This window comes from Myotis davidii, unplaced genomic scaffold (genome assembly GCF_000327345.1).
Source record: "Myotis davidii unplaced genomic scaffold, ASM32734v1 scaffold184, whole genome shotgun sequence".
Lineage (NCBI taxonomy): Eukaryota > Metazoa > Chordata > Mammalia > Chiroptera > Vespertilionidae > Myotis > Myotis davidii.
In genome coordinates, this window is record NW_006297021.1 from 6,387,869 (window position 1) to 6,401,379 (window position 13,511).

Below are 13,511 nucleotides of genomic sequence, written 5' to 3' on the forward strand. Positions count from 1 at the left end.
CCCCGCCTCTCCGAGAGGGGGCGTCTGACCATGATGGGGCCAGTCTTTCACTCTGAGAGACGCTGGTGTGGAGATTACACGTCCTAACGCCTGGCTCAGGAGCGGCCACATGAAGCTGCCTGTCTGGGCTGCTTGGCTCTGGGCCCTCAGACTCTCTTCTCCTGAGAATGTCCCAGTGGGCCCAGCCCTGCCCTGGAGGACAGTGTAAGCCCGGCCCTAAAAAATGGCTGTGCTCCTCTGGGTCCTGGGAGCCCCCGAGTGCACAAATTTTTGTGCACTGGGCCTCTAGTCTATAATAAAAACCTAAGTGACTGTTACAGCGGAACGAGCAGAACGACGTGTGATGCACACTGACCACCAGGGTTGCAGATGCTCAACACAAGAGCTGCCCCCTGGTGGTCAGTGCGCTCCCCACGGGGATCACAGCTCAGCCAGAAGCTAGGCTCATGGCTGGTGAGCGCAGCAGCGGTGGTGGTGGGAGCCTCACCGCCTCCCCGGCAGCGCTAAGGAGCTGCAAGCCAAGTGGTAAGAAGCAGCAAGCAGGTGGGCGGTTAGGAGTGTGAGGTCCTGAACTGCAAGAGGGATGTCCAGCAGGTGGACATCCCCCAAGGGGTTCCGGACTGCGAGAACACTCCTCAGTGCACGAATTTCATGCACCGGGCCTCTAGTTACTCAGTGTTATGGATTCATTTTTAAAAATTAACTCTTTCCTCAGATGGTGTGTATTATTTTTCAGTACCATTGGTGACTCGTTTTTCCAGAGCACAAATCACTAAGAATATCAAAAGAACAGATTGTTCAGAATAGTATGGTTACCTGTTAGTGTTACAGATGCTAACCCTTATTAATGTAGCTCATTGTTTTAGTTAGTTTAGACTGCTATAGAAAAAATACCATAGAGTGAGTGGCTTAAGCAAGGAGCATTTATTTCTCACAGTTCCGGAAGCTGGGAAGTCTAAGATCAAGGGGCCGACAGATTGGGGGTTTGGGGAGGGCCCACTTTCTGGTTTATAGACGGTGGTCTTCTCACTGTGGTCTCACTTGGTGGAAGGTGAGCTCTCTGGGGTCTCTTTTATAAGGGCACTCGTCTCATTTATAAGGACACCACCCTCATGACCTCATTGCCTCCCAGAGGTTCCAACTCCAAATATCATTTCATTAGAGATTAGGATTCAACACATGAATCTGAGGGGAACACAAACATTGAGTCCACAGCACTCACCACTATTGACCGAGTGCTTACGATGTGTTTAGCTCCAGGCTTGGTCCTGTAGAGAATATAGCACACAATTCATCTGCAGAGGCTCATGATAAAGTTGGAGAGAAAAAAGGTAGCATATCTTTATTACACACAAAGCCACAATTTTGTCCTAGGCTCAGATGTATTACCCTTTTTTAAAGAAGTATTAGGCCCAGAAGTGAAAAGGACTGGGCACTCCCATTTTCTTCATTCACAGCACTGTTTGTGAAAATGTGACTCTGTAAATCGGCAATATAAAATAATACCTAAATAGATACTATTATAGAGCAGACGTAAGTTAGGACTTCAGAGAAGAGAAATACTCATGTGAATTGGGGCGGGGTGGCGGGGGGGAGATTTGAGAGAAGAACTAGGTGTAAGATCTGGATAGGTGGACAAGTAGGGAGATGTTTCCAGAAGGAAACGGCATGAGCAAAAGCCTGGAAAGTGATCTCATTTGAGGAGGGCTGCATGGCACCATCATGCTGAAGCCCAGGTGTAGAGCAAGGAGGAAAGGACGGTGGGCTGGGTAAGAGGGCTGTTGCTAAGAGCAGAGGGACTGATAGGACCCACAGAATAACCCTAGAACTTGAGTTCAAAAGGCCCATCTGAATATGCTCACTGTAGACACAACTCTAGGGGTGTCCTCAACACTTAAAAGTAAGCTTTTATTTTTCCTGAGAAAAGGTGTTCTTAGGCACATACACCTGCCTGGTGTTGTCAGCTTCTTCTGCGCATTAGAATTACCTGGGGAGCGGAAACAGTGTTGACACGTGGTCCCACTGCAGGTGCTCTCCCCTGTCGGCCTGCAGTCCTCTTCCCAGTGAGAAGCAGTGAGGGCAGTGACTCAGAGCGGCAGTGGGGCTGGAGGGCAGAGGACAGCTGTGAGTGAAGTTTGTGGGCAGCGTCGTCCAGTGTAGACCTTGCTGCAGTGATGGTAATGGCCATAGACTGTCCAATATGCAAGCCCCACGTGCCCCTGGAGCACTTGAGATGTGGCTAATGCAACCAAGAAACTCAATTTTTTGTTTAATTAATCTAAGTAGCCACCTGTGGCTCATGCCCACGTTATTGGACAGTGCGGGTGCAGGAGGTAGAATCAACAGGATCGGTCACCAATGCGGGAGACGTTGAGTATCACCTCGAATTTCTCTCTGGGTGGGGGAGCAAGTTCGTCATTCTGACGTCGGGGTCTCAGAGACGGCTAGCTCGCGGCATCGCACCCGGTCGGGCGCAGGTGCTCCGTCCCTGTTGGATGGTTTTGATGATACGTGGGCAGGACTCACACTGTGTCATGTGTGATTAGTACAGACACGGTTTAAAAGTATCCCCGAGAATGGTATTTTCTTCCTGTTCAACCTGTTCTTTCTCTCTCTTTTAAACCAGGTATCAAATTGTAGTGGAAATAATCCAGGCAACGACCATTAGCAGCTTTCCGCAGCTGAAGAGGCAGAAGGGTAAGCACGGGTGTGTTTTCTTCCATCACATAAGCTGCAGGCCTATCCCTGGTCTGCACCCTCCGCTCAGAGCTTTGTCAGGTATCAGCATTCCCCTGGCTGACATTTAAATAGTTTAACTCCTTACAATAATAGTGTAGCAGCAACAGCGAAAGTAAATATAATCTAATCCTAACAGGAACCTTGGTATTTCTGAGTTCCTTTATAAATTTATTCATCTGTAGTCATAATTCTTAAAAGATTAAAGTTATGGGATAGATAGTGATTTTGTTCTGTTTTTAAACTAAACATGACTTCATCCTTTTTTCACACAGTAAAATTTAATCTTTAATGTTTATTCATATTTCTGTCTTGAAACATAACCTTGATCATTTAAATGACACCAGTGAGTTGCTGTTTCATAATTTACTTAACCTTCTCTTTAGTTAAGCGTTTGAATTGGGAATACCTGCTGTCCCCCTTCTACTCTTGTAGATTTTTAAAGAAATGGGTTTTATGTTGTTTTTATTTTCCCTGTTGGTTTTGTTTAAAGTGACAAGGTCGTTGCCCAGGCAGGGTACTGAGGAGTAACTGAGGTGTGGCGATGGCTCTCTGCCTTGTAGTTTGCCTGGTGCTGGCCTGGTCCCTTCTCATACACGAGGCTGACGGACATTTACTGTCTGAATGCAGAGCAGGTTTGGTTTGTGGCTGAGAGGCAGCAGACACTGCCATCTCGTCAGCTAGACTTTACACAGCCGTCCGTCTCCAGGTGCCCCCAGGTCCCTGCGGAGAGCAGAGCGCCAGAAGCGCAGGGAAGAGTGGACCGGACACGAGAAACGCGCACTCCAGTTCCTAATCAGCACGCAGAGGCCAAAGGGAGCTGGGGTTACAGACTTTTCCTTGTCTCTGAGTCACTGGCAGAAGGTGGGAGCGGTGTGAAAAGGAAATGAAGGTCTAGACCAGTGGTTCTCCACCTTCCTAATGCCGCGACACTTTAATGCAGTTCCTCATGTTGTGGTGACCCCCGATTTCATTGTTACAACTTGAACATAATTAAAGCATAGTGATTAATCACAAAAACAATATGTAATTATATATGTGTTCTCCGATGGTATTAGGCAACCCCTGTGAAAAGGTAGTTTGACCCCCAAAGGGGTCGTACCACAGGTTGAGAACCGCTGGTCTAGACTATGGAGAGGCACTAATTCTTCACCTTAGTCCAGTAAGGAAGATGGGGCAAACGTGTTCATTCAGAAATGTTTCCTGAATACCAACAAGGTGATTAGGACCCAGTAGTGAACAAACAAAACTGCATTCATGGAGTCCTGAACTAGGCGGTAGTGCGGTGCTCAGAGTGAGGCATTGCAGCCTAGGCCTTGGACATGGTAGCGAAAAGGAAGGTCCTGGAAGGAAGATTATGAAGGAGAAATAGTCTTCGTGGCGAATGATTGATGTGGGGAAGAGTCAGATGAGGGCAGTACAGTGCTGACTTCACAGAAGAGGAAGTGGCTCCCAGAGAAATGCAGTTAAGGAGTCTGAGCTTGTAATTGTTAGTCTGCAGCTGCTTCTCTCCTGCCCCATTGCTGCAGGCTGGCGAGGTGAAGTTTGGGGTGTAGAGGCAAAAGTGCTAGCACAGGAGTTAGGAGACCTTGGCTCACGTGAGCTTCCCCTGCTAACATCCCTGGAAACCTGGACAGTCTTTTCATTTCTCTAGGCCCGGCTTTCAGTCTAGATTGAGTGCTCCAGGTCATCATAAAGGGTTTCTCACCAGGAAGCGAAGACCCTGAGAGTCAGAGAAGTGGGGGCTGCTTCAGGGGGAGAGGACTCACTGGATTGGGCCTCTGGATTTGCCACCACAGAGGATAGAGAAGTGCCTGTTTGACATTTCTCAGCTGGGATTCAGCTATGGAGAGAGAGCAATCCTGAAGAGAAAAACTTGGAAGTTGCCAATCTATACTAATAAAAGGGTAATAAGCTAATTAGACCAGACATCTTCCAGACGTCCTTCCAGACAAAGCCACAGCAGCTGCGAGGGCTGGTGGCAAGGGAGAAGTGGATGGGGCCGGTGGGGCCTGGCCAGTCCCACCCATACCGCACGGCTCCCTTTTCCGCAGCGGTGCTAGGAGAGGCAGGGCAGCCCGTGGTCCCGGAGCCTCCACAGAGACTGGAAGGGGTGTGACCAAGGTGCCTCAACCTCCCACAGCCCTTCCCCCAGCCGGCCTGGCCCCAGATCACCCCCCACACACACACACACACACACAAGTGGGCAGGGGGTGGGCCAGTGCAAAGAAGCGAGGTCTGAGTGTTAGTAACCCTGGTGGCTGGCTTTGGCAGCAGCAGTGGGGTGATGAGGGCAGCGCCTTCCCCTGATCCTCTCGGTCACCTCCCACAGAGGGAGGCCAGACTGGGGTCCTAAGCCATCAGTAGGACATCCCCTGAGGGCTCCTAGACTGTGAAAGGGGGCAGGACAGGCTGAGGGAACTTCCCCCACCAGTGCACGAATTTTTGTACACCGGGCCTCTAGTTTAGAGATAAGAGTTAATGATCTTTGATTTCTGCCTGGAGATGGGAACTTCACTTACGACTGTGGTGTGTATGCTATAAATACCGTTTTGTTGCTGCATTAAGGATGTTTCTGACATGTCTTTTTCAATCATAATCATTGATGATTAAGACATTCTATGTAACTGAAAATACTTTGAGGATTTAAAGAAATGCCATATAGCAGTCTGGGAGGAATTTCCTGACTGTGTCCCCTCTGAGACCTTGAGGAAGTGGCCTGCTCACTCTGCTGCCCAGAGAGAATGTCCACATCCTAGCCCCACATAACTCGTCATCTTCTGTAGTTTCTTGTCTCTGTGAAGGGCTTCCCCGTCCATCCATGCACGTCAGGAACCTCATTGGAGTCACCCTTGCTCATTCCTTCTCTGACTCGTTCTGTCGTTATCTGTCATGTACTCAGGCGCTCTCATCTACCCAGGATCAGAGGAGGTGTGGTTGTGATCAGAGAAGAGACATTTGAGATAAAATGCAAAGGAGAAGTAGGACTTACCTAGGCAGAGTGATATAGGGACTAGGGTAGCATTCCAAGGAGAAGAAGAAACAGAATGTGCCAAGAACAGGAGGCGAGAGGAACAGCCGGGGTGCACGGAGGAAGAAGAAAAGTCGCATGGCCGGAGTGACTTACAGAGAGAGGGAGTGGGATGGCAGGAGCACTTGAGGCCTCTTGGGATCCTCGTGTCGGTGGAGAATGTGCCTGGGAGATATCTGAGTCACCAGAAGTAGGTCTTCAATCATCCAGCAAACAGCCACTCTGTGTAGGCACAGCTGTGCAGTGAATAACACTGTCCCGGCCTTCAGGAGATCACAGTCTGAGGAGGAGACAGGCAGACGCACATAAATCACAGTGCAGTTTGGTGATGCAGCGCGAGAGGCGTGTTCAGGATTCAGTAGTGGCACCTGAACAGAGGTGGGAAAGGCTTTCCCTGGAGAGTAACGGCGTTGACTCAGAAGGGTTGAGTGGCTCTTGTTCCCTCGGCTGGTCCGGGGGATGTGGGTGGTGGGTACCTGTGCACAGATGAAGGAGGCAGTTGAGGAACAGCCTCCTGTGCGTGGGTGGTGTCAGGTGAGACACTGAGCTGCTGCTTGTCGTGCGATGGAGAGATGAGGCTTGAAAGGCTATCTAACGTGTTTGGACTTAACCCTGTAGAGCCGTGGTTCTCAAACTTGGCGTGCACCAGAGTCTCCTGGAGGGCTGGTTAAAATGCACACTGCGGGGCCCACCCAGCCTGCACCCCTCTGTGGACCTGAGCACCCCGAGAGTGCGTCACTCCCCATCCCCCAGCGATGCTGGTGCCGCTCGCCCAGGAGCCACACTCTGATGCAGAGCCATTGATGTGTTCAGGTTTGCACTTCAGTACCACTCTCTAGCTCTTTATTTATGATTACAACAGCCAGCATCGCTGAGAAATGGTCTATTATAGTAACTGGCTGCTATGGTCTGAAGGTTTGTGTTTTCCCAAAGGTCATGTGTTGAAATTCTGACATCCAAACATGATGGCAGTAGGAGGCGAGGCTTTTGGGAGGTGCTGACGTCATGGGGTGGAGCCCTGGTGGGTGGGGTTAGTGCTAACTTTCAGTAAGAGTCCCCAGAGGGACCTAACTTCTCCACATGCTGAGGACACAGCCAGAAGGTGGCCATCTGCAACCACTTCCAGGGGATCCCTCACTAGAACCCGCGCACGCTGGCACCCTTGTCTTGCATTCCCAGCCTCCAGGCCTGTGAGAAATACATTTCTGGTGACAGCTGCCCAGTCTGTGGGGTTTGGCTATAGTCTCCTGAATGGACTAAAACACTGGCCAAATGTAGGAATTCTAGCGATAAAGGAACATATGCTAGATTTTTCCTGCATTGTGCTATGAATAAGCCCCGTATTTCAGCTCCTTCAAAGCTGTCTTTTCTGCTCTTCTGAATCCTGAAATGTTATCAAGAATAGTTAAGGTGATTCAGAGTCATGTTTATCCAGCCGACTACAGCAAGGGACGTGATGTGATTTGGGGCTGCTGGAGACTGCTGTTATAAATAGTACCCCCTTGGAAGTGCGCGGGGGAGGAGGGAAGGGGAGGCTTTGGCAGAATTGTGCATCTTTTTTTCTTTAGGGTATACGGAAAAAGTGTTGGAATTGACTATAGTAGGGCTGTAGAAGAACTTCGGAATATATCAAAAGTGAATATTTATAATTTTACACACACACACACACACACACACACAGACACACACACACACAGTTACTCGTTAATAAGAACCGTAGTGCTTTCCACCAGGAATTATTTTATAAAGATAATCTGTAGCGTCATTGTCTGATTTGGGATTTAAAGGTGTTCTTTCCTGAACGAAGGGAGCTAATTGCCTCAGGGTCCTTTCTGATGCTTTGATGTGATCTGACTTTCTGCCATTGCAATAATTTGAAACAAATAGTTCCTAATTTATTTTTTAAAATTTTTATTTATTGATTTGAGAGAGAGAAACATTGACTTGTTCTACCCATTTATGTATTCATTCACTGGTTGATTCTTGCATGTGCCCTGACCAGGAATTGAACCTGCAACCTTGGCTTCAGCCAGCTGTGTTTCTAATTTATGAATGACTTAACCTTACAAAACACCACAGGCTGGTTCCCTGCCCCTGCTACAGGGCCCTCGCCATCTCCCTGTCTGGCCCTCACACTGTGAGAACTGCCGCCTCCAGTACCTCGTGTCCCTCCCACTGTCCTTCTTTGCCCCTTGTTCTCTCCCTTGGGGGACTCGGGGCACTTCTTTTAAACTCTCTATAGTCTCGTAATTTTATAGGCAGCTCTACTGTCAACTCTGTCCCCCAGGAGAACTTCAGTGATCACAGATTCTAACACCTGCATTTATACAGATGAAGCTCAGGTCCAGAGATGTTCACACTGTACTGTGTGACTAGAAGCTACCAGTTAGGCCACATACATCTGGATCTTGAACCCAGGTCTCCCGATTTTCAGTCCTGGACTCTTCCCACTATGTTGCTCATTCCCAGGCAGATGTCATGAGAGCCATGCTCAAAACTGACAGGTTGTATGGGCCAGATCTGTGCTCGGAGCGTATATGTCAGGTCTGTTCAGCTTGTTCTCATTTGGGAGCAGGGCTCCCCTGGTAATTGAATGTGTGGGAAAGTGTATTGCAAACATGTCGGAGGGCCTGACCAGAGGCACTGCTAGATACAGTTGAAGGAAGGAATGGAAGGTGTGCTGTCAGGCCCCTGGCCCGCCGTGCAGGGCTGGCACCTGTGGTTTTTTCCATCATCATGTGAGTGGTTCCGCCATCCGCTCCTGCTGTCCTTTCTCCTTATTCCTCAAGTGTCCTTTCCACAGACGTTCAGGGACACTTAGGAAATTTCAAGTGTATGGTGTGGTAAGAACCCGCTTTGTTCTTAAAAAAAAAAAAAAAAGAACCTACCGGGCTCAAGTTGAGAAGCAACGGAAGTCTCTTTTCCTTCCTGGCCGGCCTTGGAGGTGATCTTCAGGTAACTTTGAAGTGTGCGACGATAAGTTAACTACTGAGAATTGCTGCCAAGAGGTCAAGCACCGTTTCTCATCTGGAAACTGAACCGGTGCCTAAGTCAATACACACCTGGGCCCTGCACCCTCCTCTCAAGGGGGTTTGTTTCAAAGGCTCGTTCACCTGTCAGCATGGATACAGGCAAGGAGTGGAGGCTCCTGTAGGGAGGAAGTCCCCTCCGTCCTTACCGATTGCCTGGGGTGTGAGCAGACCCTGCGTCCTGAGAAGTCCGGAAGGGCAAGTGTGTGGCCCGTGTCCTTCCACACCACAGGGGCTTGCCTCCCTATTAGTGCTTCTCAGTGGTGTGAAGTACTCTATTAGGGGTCCTGGGACATTTGACAGGGTTTGGAGACATTGTTGGTTGTCACATCTGGGAGAGAGGATGCTACTGGCACCTAATGGTAGAGGCCAGGGATGCTGCTCCACATCCTGCAGTGCACAGGACAGCCCTCCAACAGTTAACCAGCCCCAGAGGTCGGCAGTACTGCCTGGGGTTGAGAAACCTGCTGTGTCAGCAAGTGAATTCCGCACGCAGCCCGAGGAGGTGCTGTTGTTAGGCTATGCCTTGGAATTTGAGCGGTGTTATAAGAAAAGAGAAATATTTTGCGATTGACATTTTTTAATACCTGAAAAATATAGGGGTGGCATTTCCATCCACTTACATACTTGTGCTGTTTCTGGAGTCGCTGGTTTGCATTGTTAAGTTACTTCACCCTCCTTTGCCTCATTAGAGATAGTAACCTAACAGTTGTGCCCTGGTGTTCTTGTCTCTCTGCAAGCCTTCCACTTGCTTAAGGAAGAACTGCATCATGGGTAGAAGGTGCTACAACAGGCAGCTCTGTGGTGTTGGTCACAGGTCTGCTGGGATGTCGTTACAGCCAGTGTCTATAAAAGGGTTCCCTGATGTCTAATTCAAGTGTCCTTTGCAGCAAATGAACCCAAATGAATCCATTTCCTTTTGCTTTGACCTCAGTAGAATCTAGACAATCTAGGAGAAAAAACAATAAACATTTATAATTAACTAGAAGCCTGGTGCACAGATTCGTGCACCCGTGGGGGTCCCTCGGCCTGGCCTGCACCCTCTCGCAATCCGGGACCCCTTGGGGGATGTCGGAGAGCTGGTTTTGGCCTGATCTCCACAAGTTAGGTTGAGGGACCCCACCAGTGCACAAATCCATGCACCGGGCCTCTAGTATGCATATAAGATCTTTGATTAATCTCTTTTACTCTCCCCCCTTCCCTCTGAGATTCATCAGTCTGTTCCATGTGTCCATGCCTGTGCATTGAGTGTCTGCCCCCTGGTGGTCAGTGCGTGTCATGGACGGTTGAACGGTTGCTTAGGTTTTTATATGTAGAGATAGCTTTAGAATATTGTATCACTTGTGTGTTCATCTTGGCACCAATTTAGAGAGCCACTGCCATCCAGTTTCACCTGCCACTGCATATTGTCTTGGCCTTCTTTTAAAAGCTAGATTCAATGTTGTATGGTTGATGGTTTTTCACATTGCGCTGTGTAACGTAAGGCCTTACAGAGAAATAGCCATATGAATCTGTCTTGAGCCAGCTGAGCCACACTGGTCGCCACATACCCACTTGTCTATACATTTCTTGACTTGAATATTTCTTGGCTAAATGGCTTTTCAAGTTACAAAGATATGTATTCATTTGTATCAGAAGGATATTTGCATGACAGGCACATGGGCTACATGAGGCCATGTTAGCCATTTAGCCCTGAACGTGGCTTCAATTTTCTGAGGCAAAAACAAACAGGATTTTGTAAGCAACAGGCTGCATTTGCATTTGTTAGGAACAAGCTTGTGCCCAGCCAATGGCATAGGATTGCTCTTTAACAAACAGAAGGTATCATTCAAGTAGAAAACCAGAATATTCTCTGCCCTGCAGCTGGGTTTAGAGGAAAGTTTATTCTTTATTTTCCTTTTCTTTGGAATCTGCTTCTAAGTGTTTGTATTTGAAAAAGGCTTTTACAGCTTTCCTAGGAGGAGAAGAATTTGATTGTCGGTAAATGTGTTCAGTTTCTTCCATCTACTAGTATGTCTCTTTATTAGCCTCTTTTCACCTCAAATTAAAATTCGTTCTAGGTTTATTTTGTGAAAAGTATTTTCTATCCCCAATCTTAGGGTAATTTAAATGCTATGCACACAATTTTGACTTTTAAGGATATATGTTTAAAAATAATTTTTCCCCTGAAAAATTAGCTATTCCAAGCATCTAGTTCTTTAGAGGCACACACAGCACTTCCTAGTTTGCATAGACTAATCTGGGGGTAGACTTTTTCACCCTGATCTTCCCACCGGAGGCTCTGTGATACTAGTGTTCCTGTTGAGATGAAAGCTGCATTCCTGAGTTCTTCAGTAGGGGCCTCGCTGTCAGCCAAGCACAGGACCCGCTGAGAAACCATGTGGACGTCAAATGAAAGATCTGAGCACCATGTGGGGAAACGTCTATAATATCTGCCAGGTCCTCCTGCCAGGCCATCTAGTGCCCTGCCGTCTGCGGTGGCCCTGTGCTAAACCCTTGAAAAGCTGCTTCTGAAAGATAACACGTTTTGTGGTGCTTGTCTGAATATTTTCAGTTACTCTGTTTGGCCTGCCGGGGTCCTGATTTAAGCATTTGTAGAAACTAAGTGGACATAAGAGGGAATGATCACCCTGGGGAATTGGAGGGCTCCAGTCGAGAAATAAAACGTTTCTTACTCTCCACTTTGAAGGGCACCAAGAAACAGAGCACAGACCAGACCCCCTTCTTTTATTGGGGTAGTTCCAGTCTAAGCCAAGGATGTGAGGACTCGCCTCCGGTGTGCGCTGCCCGGCCAGGGAGCACCTGTGTGTGTGGGTCACCAAGGCCAGGCATTGCCCAGCAATCTCAGGGGTTTCGGAAGTGAGCCTGCTCTCTGCTCTCCACCGTGAATTTCACTTTCCTGCTCCTGCAGCCTCTGACCCCCACTCTCACCCACCTCCCTCTAAGCAGGCAACCTCATTCTCTCCATCAAGAAAACAGAATCCACATGGGGGAGCTGCTTCAGCTTCAGCCGTCACTCCCCATGGCTGGTGTCACATCCATTCCGGTTGTGCAGTGGAGGAGGCGGCTTCCCCACAGCCAGGCTCTGCACCTGCCCCCTGGGTTCCCTCCCCCGCCTGACACCCCTCCTCCCCGCATAGTGGTCCTTTCTCATCAGCGTTGAAACCCGCTCACTTCTGTTCCGTGAAAAAACACGCAAGACTAACAAAAGCCTTCCCCCCACCCCAACCCCTGCTTCAGATTGTGTAGGCAAAGCAGGCCATTTTCCACAAGGTAGTGCTCAATGCTTAGTCGTTTTTAAAAATTAATGAAACCATTGTAAAACATCCACATGGGAGTAGACCCGTGCAGGTGGAACCGCGTTGGTCAGGGGTTAACTATCTCCATGCAAACATGCGGAGCGGTCTGGTTTGTGAGTATAGTGTTGACAGAGGAGGTTTGTAACGTGGTTTACACTGAGTAAGATTTGTCAGGGACATAGTTAAAAATTAGTGGCATTTCTATTGAGAGTACGCGTATGTTTAGCATGAATTCTATCCTATTCTGTCCTATCCCACCCTATTCTTCAGTACCCACTGTTGTTCAAAATGCCCCGCACCTGACAGTAACTGGTTCGGAGCTGTTGCGTTCCCTCTTTCACCTCGTGCTCTGACTGGCCCTGTCCACCCCTCCCATTCAAGGTAAAGAAACTGCTGCGATGAAAGCTGACCTCCTGAGGGCCAGGAATATGAAAAGGTACATTAACCAACTGACGGTGGCGAAGAAGCAGTGCGAGAAGAGAATCAAGATGCTGGGGGGCCCCGACTACGACCAGCAAGAGGATGGGGCCTCGGAGGAGGGGGAGGGGCCTCAAAGCCAGAAGGTAGAACTTTGAGTTTCTTGTTTGACCATTTCATGTTTGTTATGAACACTGGTGGAATCAGAGGTACAGTCTTGTAACTTTCTGGTAATTAATTTAAGGCAAATGTTCCAGAATATAGACTCACATGTTTGCTTTTATGAGTGACGAGCTGTACTACCTGGTGTCATTGACTTCCGGGAATGGTAATAGGCATGATAGGTAGGCATGGGGTGGATGTATGTGTGCGCGCGAATGCCTGTGTGTGTTTTCCCACTCTCCCTTTTCCCTCCCACAATCCTAGAGGAGCATAATTTAAAACCTTCCCACAAAGAAAACTTCAGGCTCATTATTTCACTAGGGCAGTGGTCGGCAAACTGCGGCCCCTTGAGTGTGGCTCTTCCACAAAATACCATGTGCGGGTGCGCACGTACAGTGCGATTGAAACTTCGTGGCCACACTCAAGGGGCCAAAGAGCCGAATGTGGCTTGCAAGCCGCAGTTTGCCGACCACTGCACTAGTGGATTCTGTTAACCATTTTAAGGCAGAGATAAAATCAATCTTAACTACACCTGTTTAATAAGTGGAGGAGAAAAACATTACAAGAAGAAAATAAAACAAACTACTAACCAATATCCATCATGACCCGAATAGAAAATAGAAAATTCCTTAACAATATTTTGGCAAATCAAATCCAGCAATCTATAGATAGCAAAGTACTCCAATGTCCTTAGTCTAAACATTTTGTACATTGTTTATCTGCAATTCTATTATCAAGGCTTAATGGAATACTCATTTTTTAAAACAGCTTTAAAGTGTATACAGAGAAATTTTGACATATTCATGAAAATTTTGTATTCATGAAATTATCATCACA

At 48.1% G+C, this 13,511-nt stretch overlaps 1 protein-coding gene across 3 annotated transcripts in view; it reads left to right on the top strand.

The window, feature by feature from the left end:
* Positions 1 to 13,511, top strand: part of SNX25 (sorting nexin 25) — an 89,549-nt gene that overhangs the window by 45,436 nt on the left and 30,602 nt on the right. For all 3 annotated transcript variants that reach the window (XM_006772676.2, XM_015569772.1, XM_015569771.1), the window contains 2 exons: positions 2,627 to 2,697; positions 12,477 to 12,658. In XM_006772676.2, the coding sequence (XP_006772739.1) occupies positions 2,627 to 2,697; positions 12,477 to 12,658 (253 nt within the window). The remainder of the gene's footprint in view (positions 1 to 2,626; positions 2,698 to 12,476; positions 12,659 to 13,511) is intronic.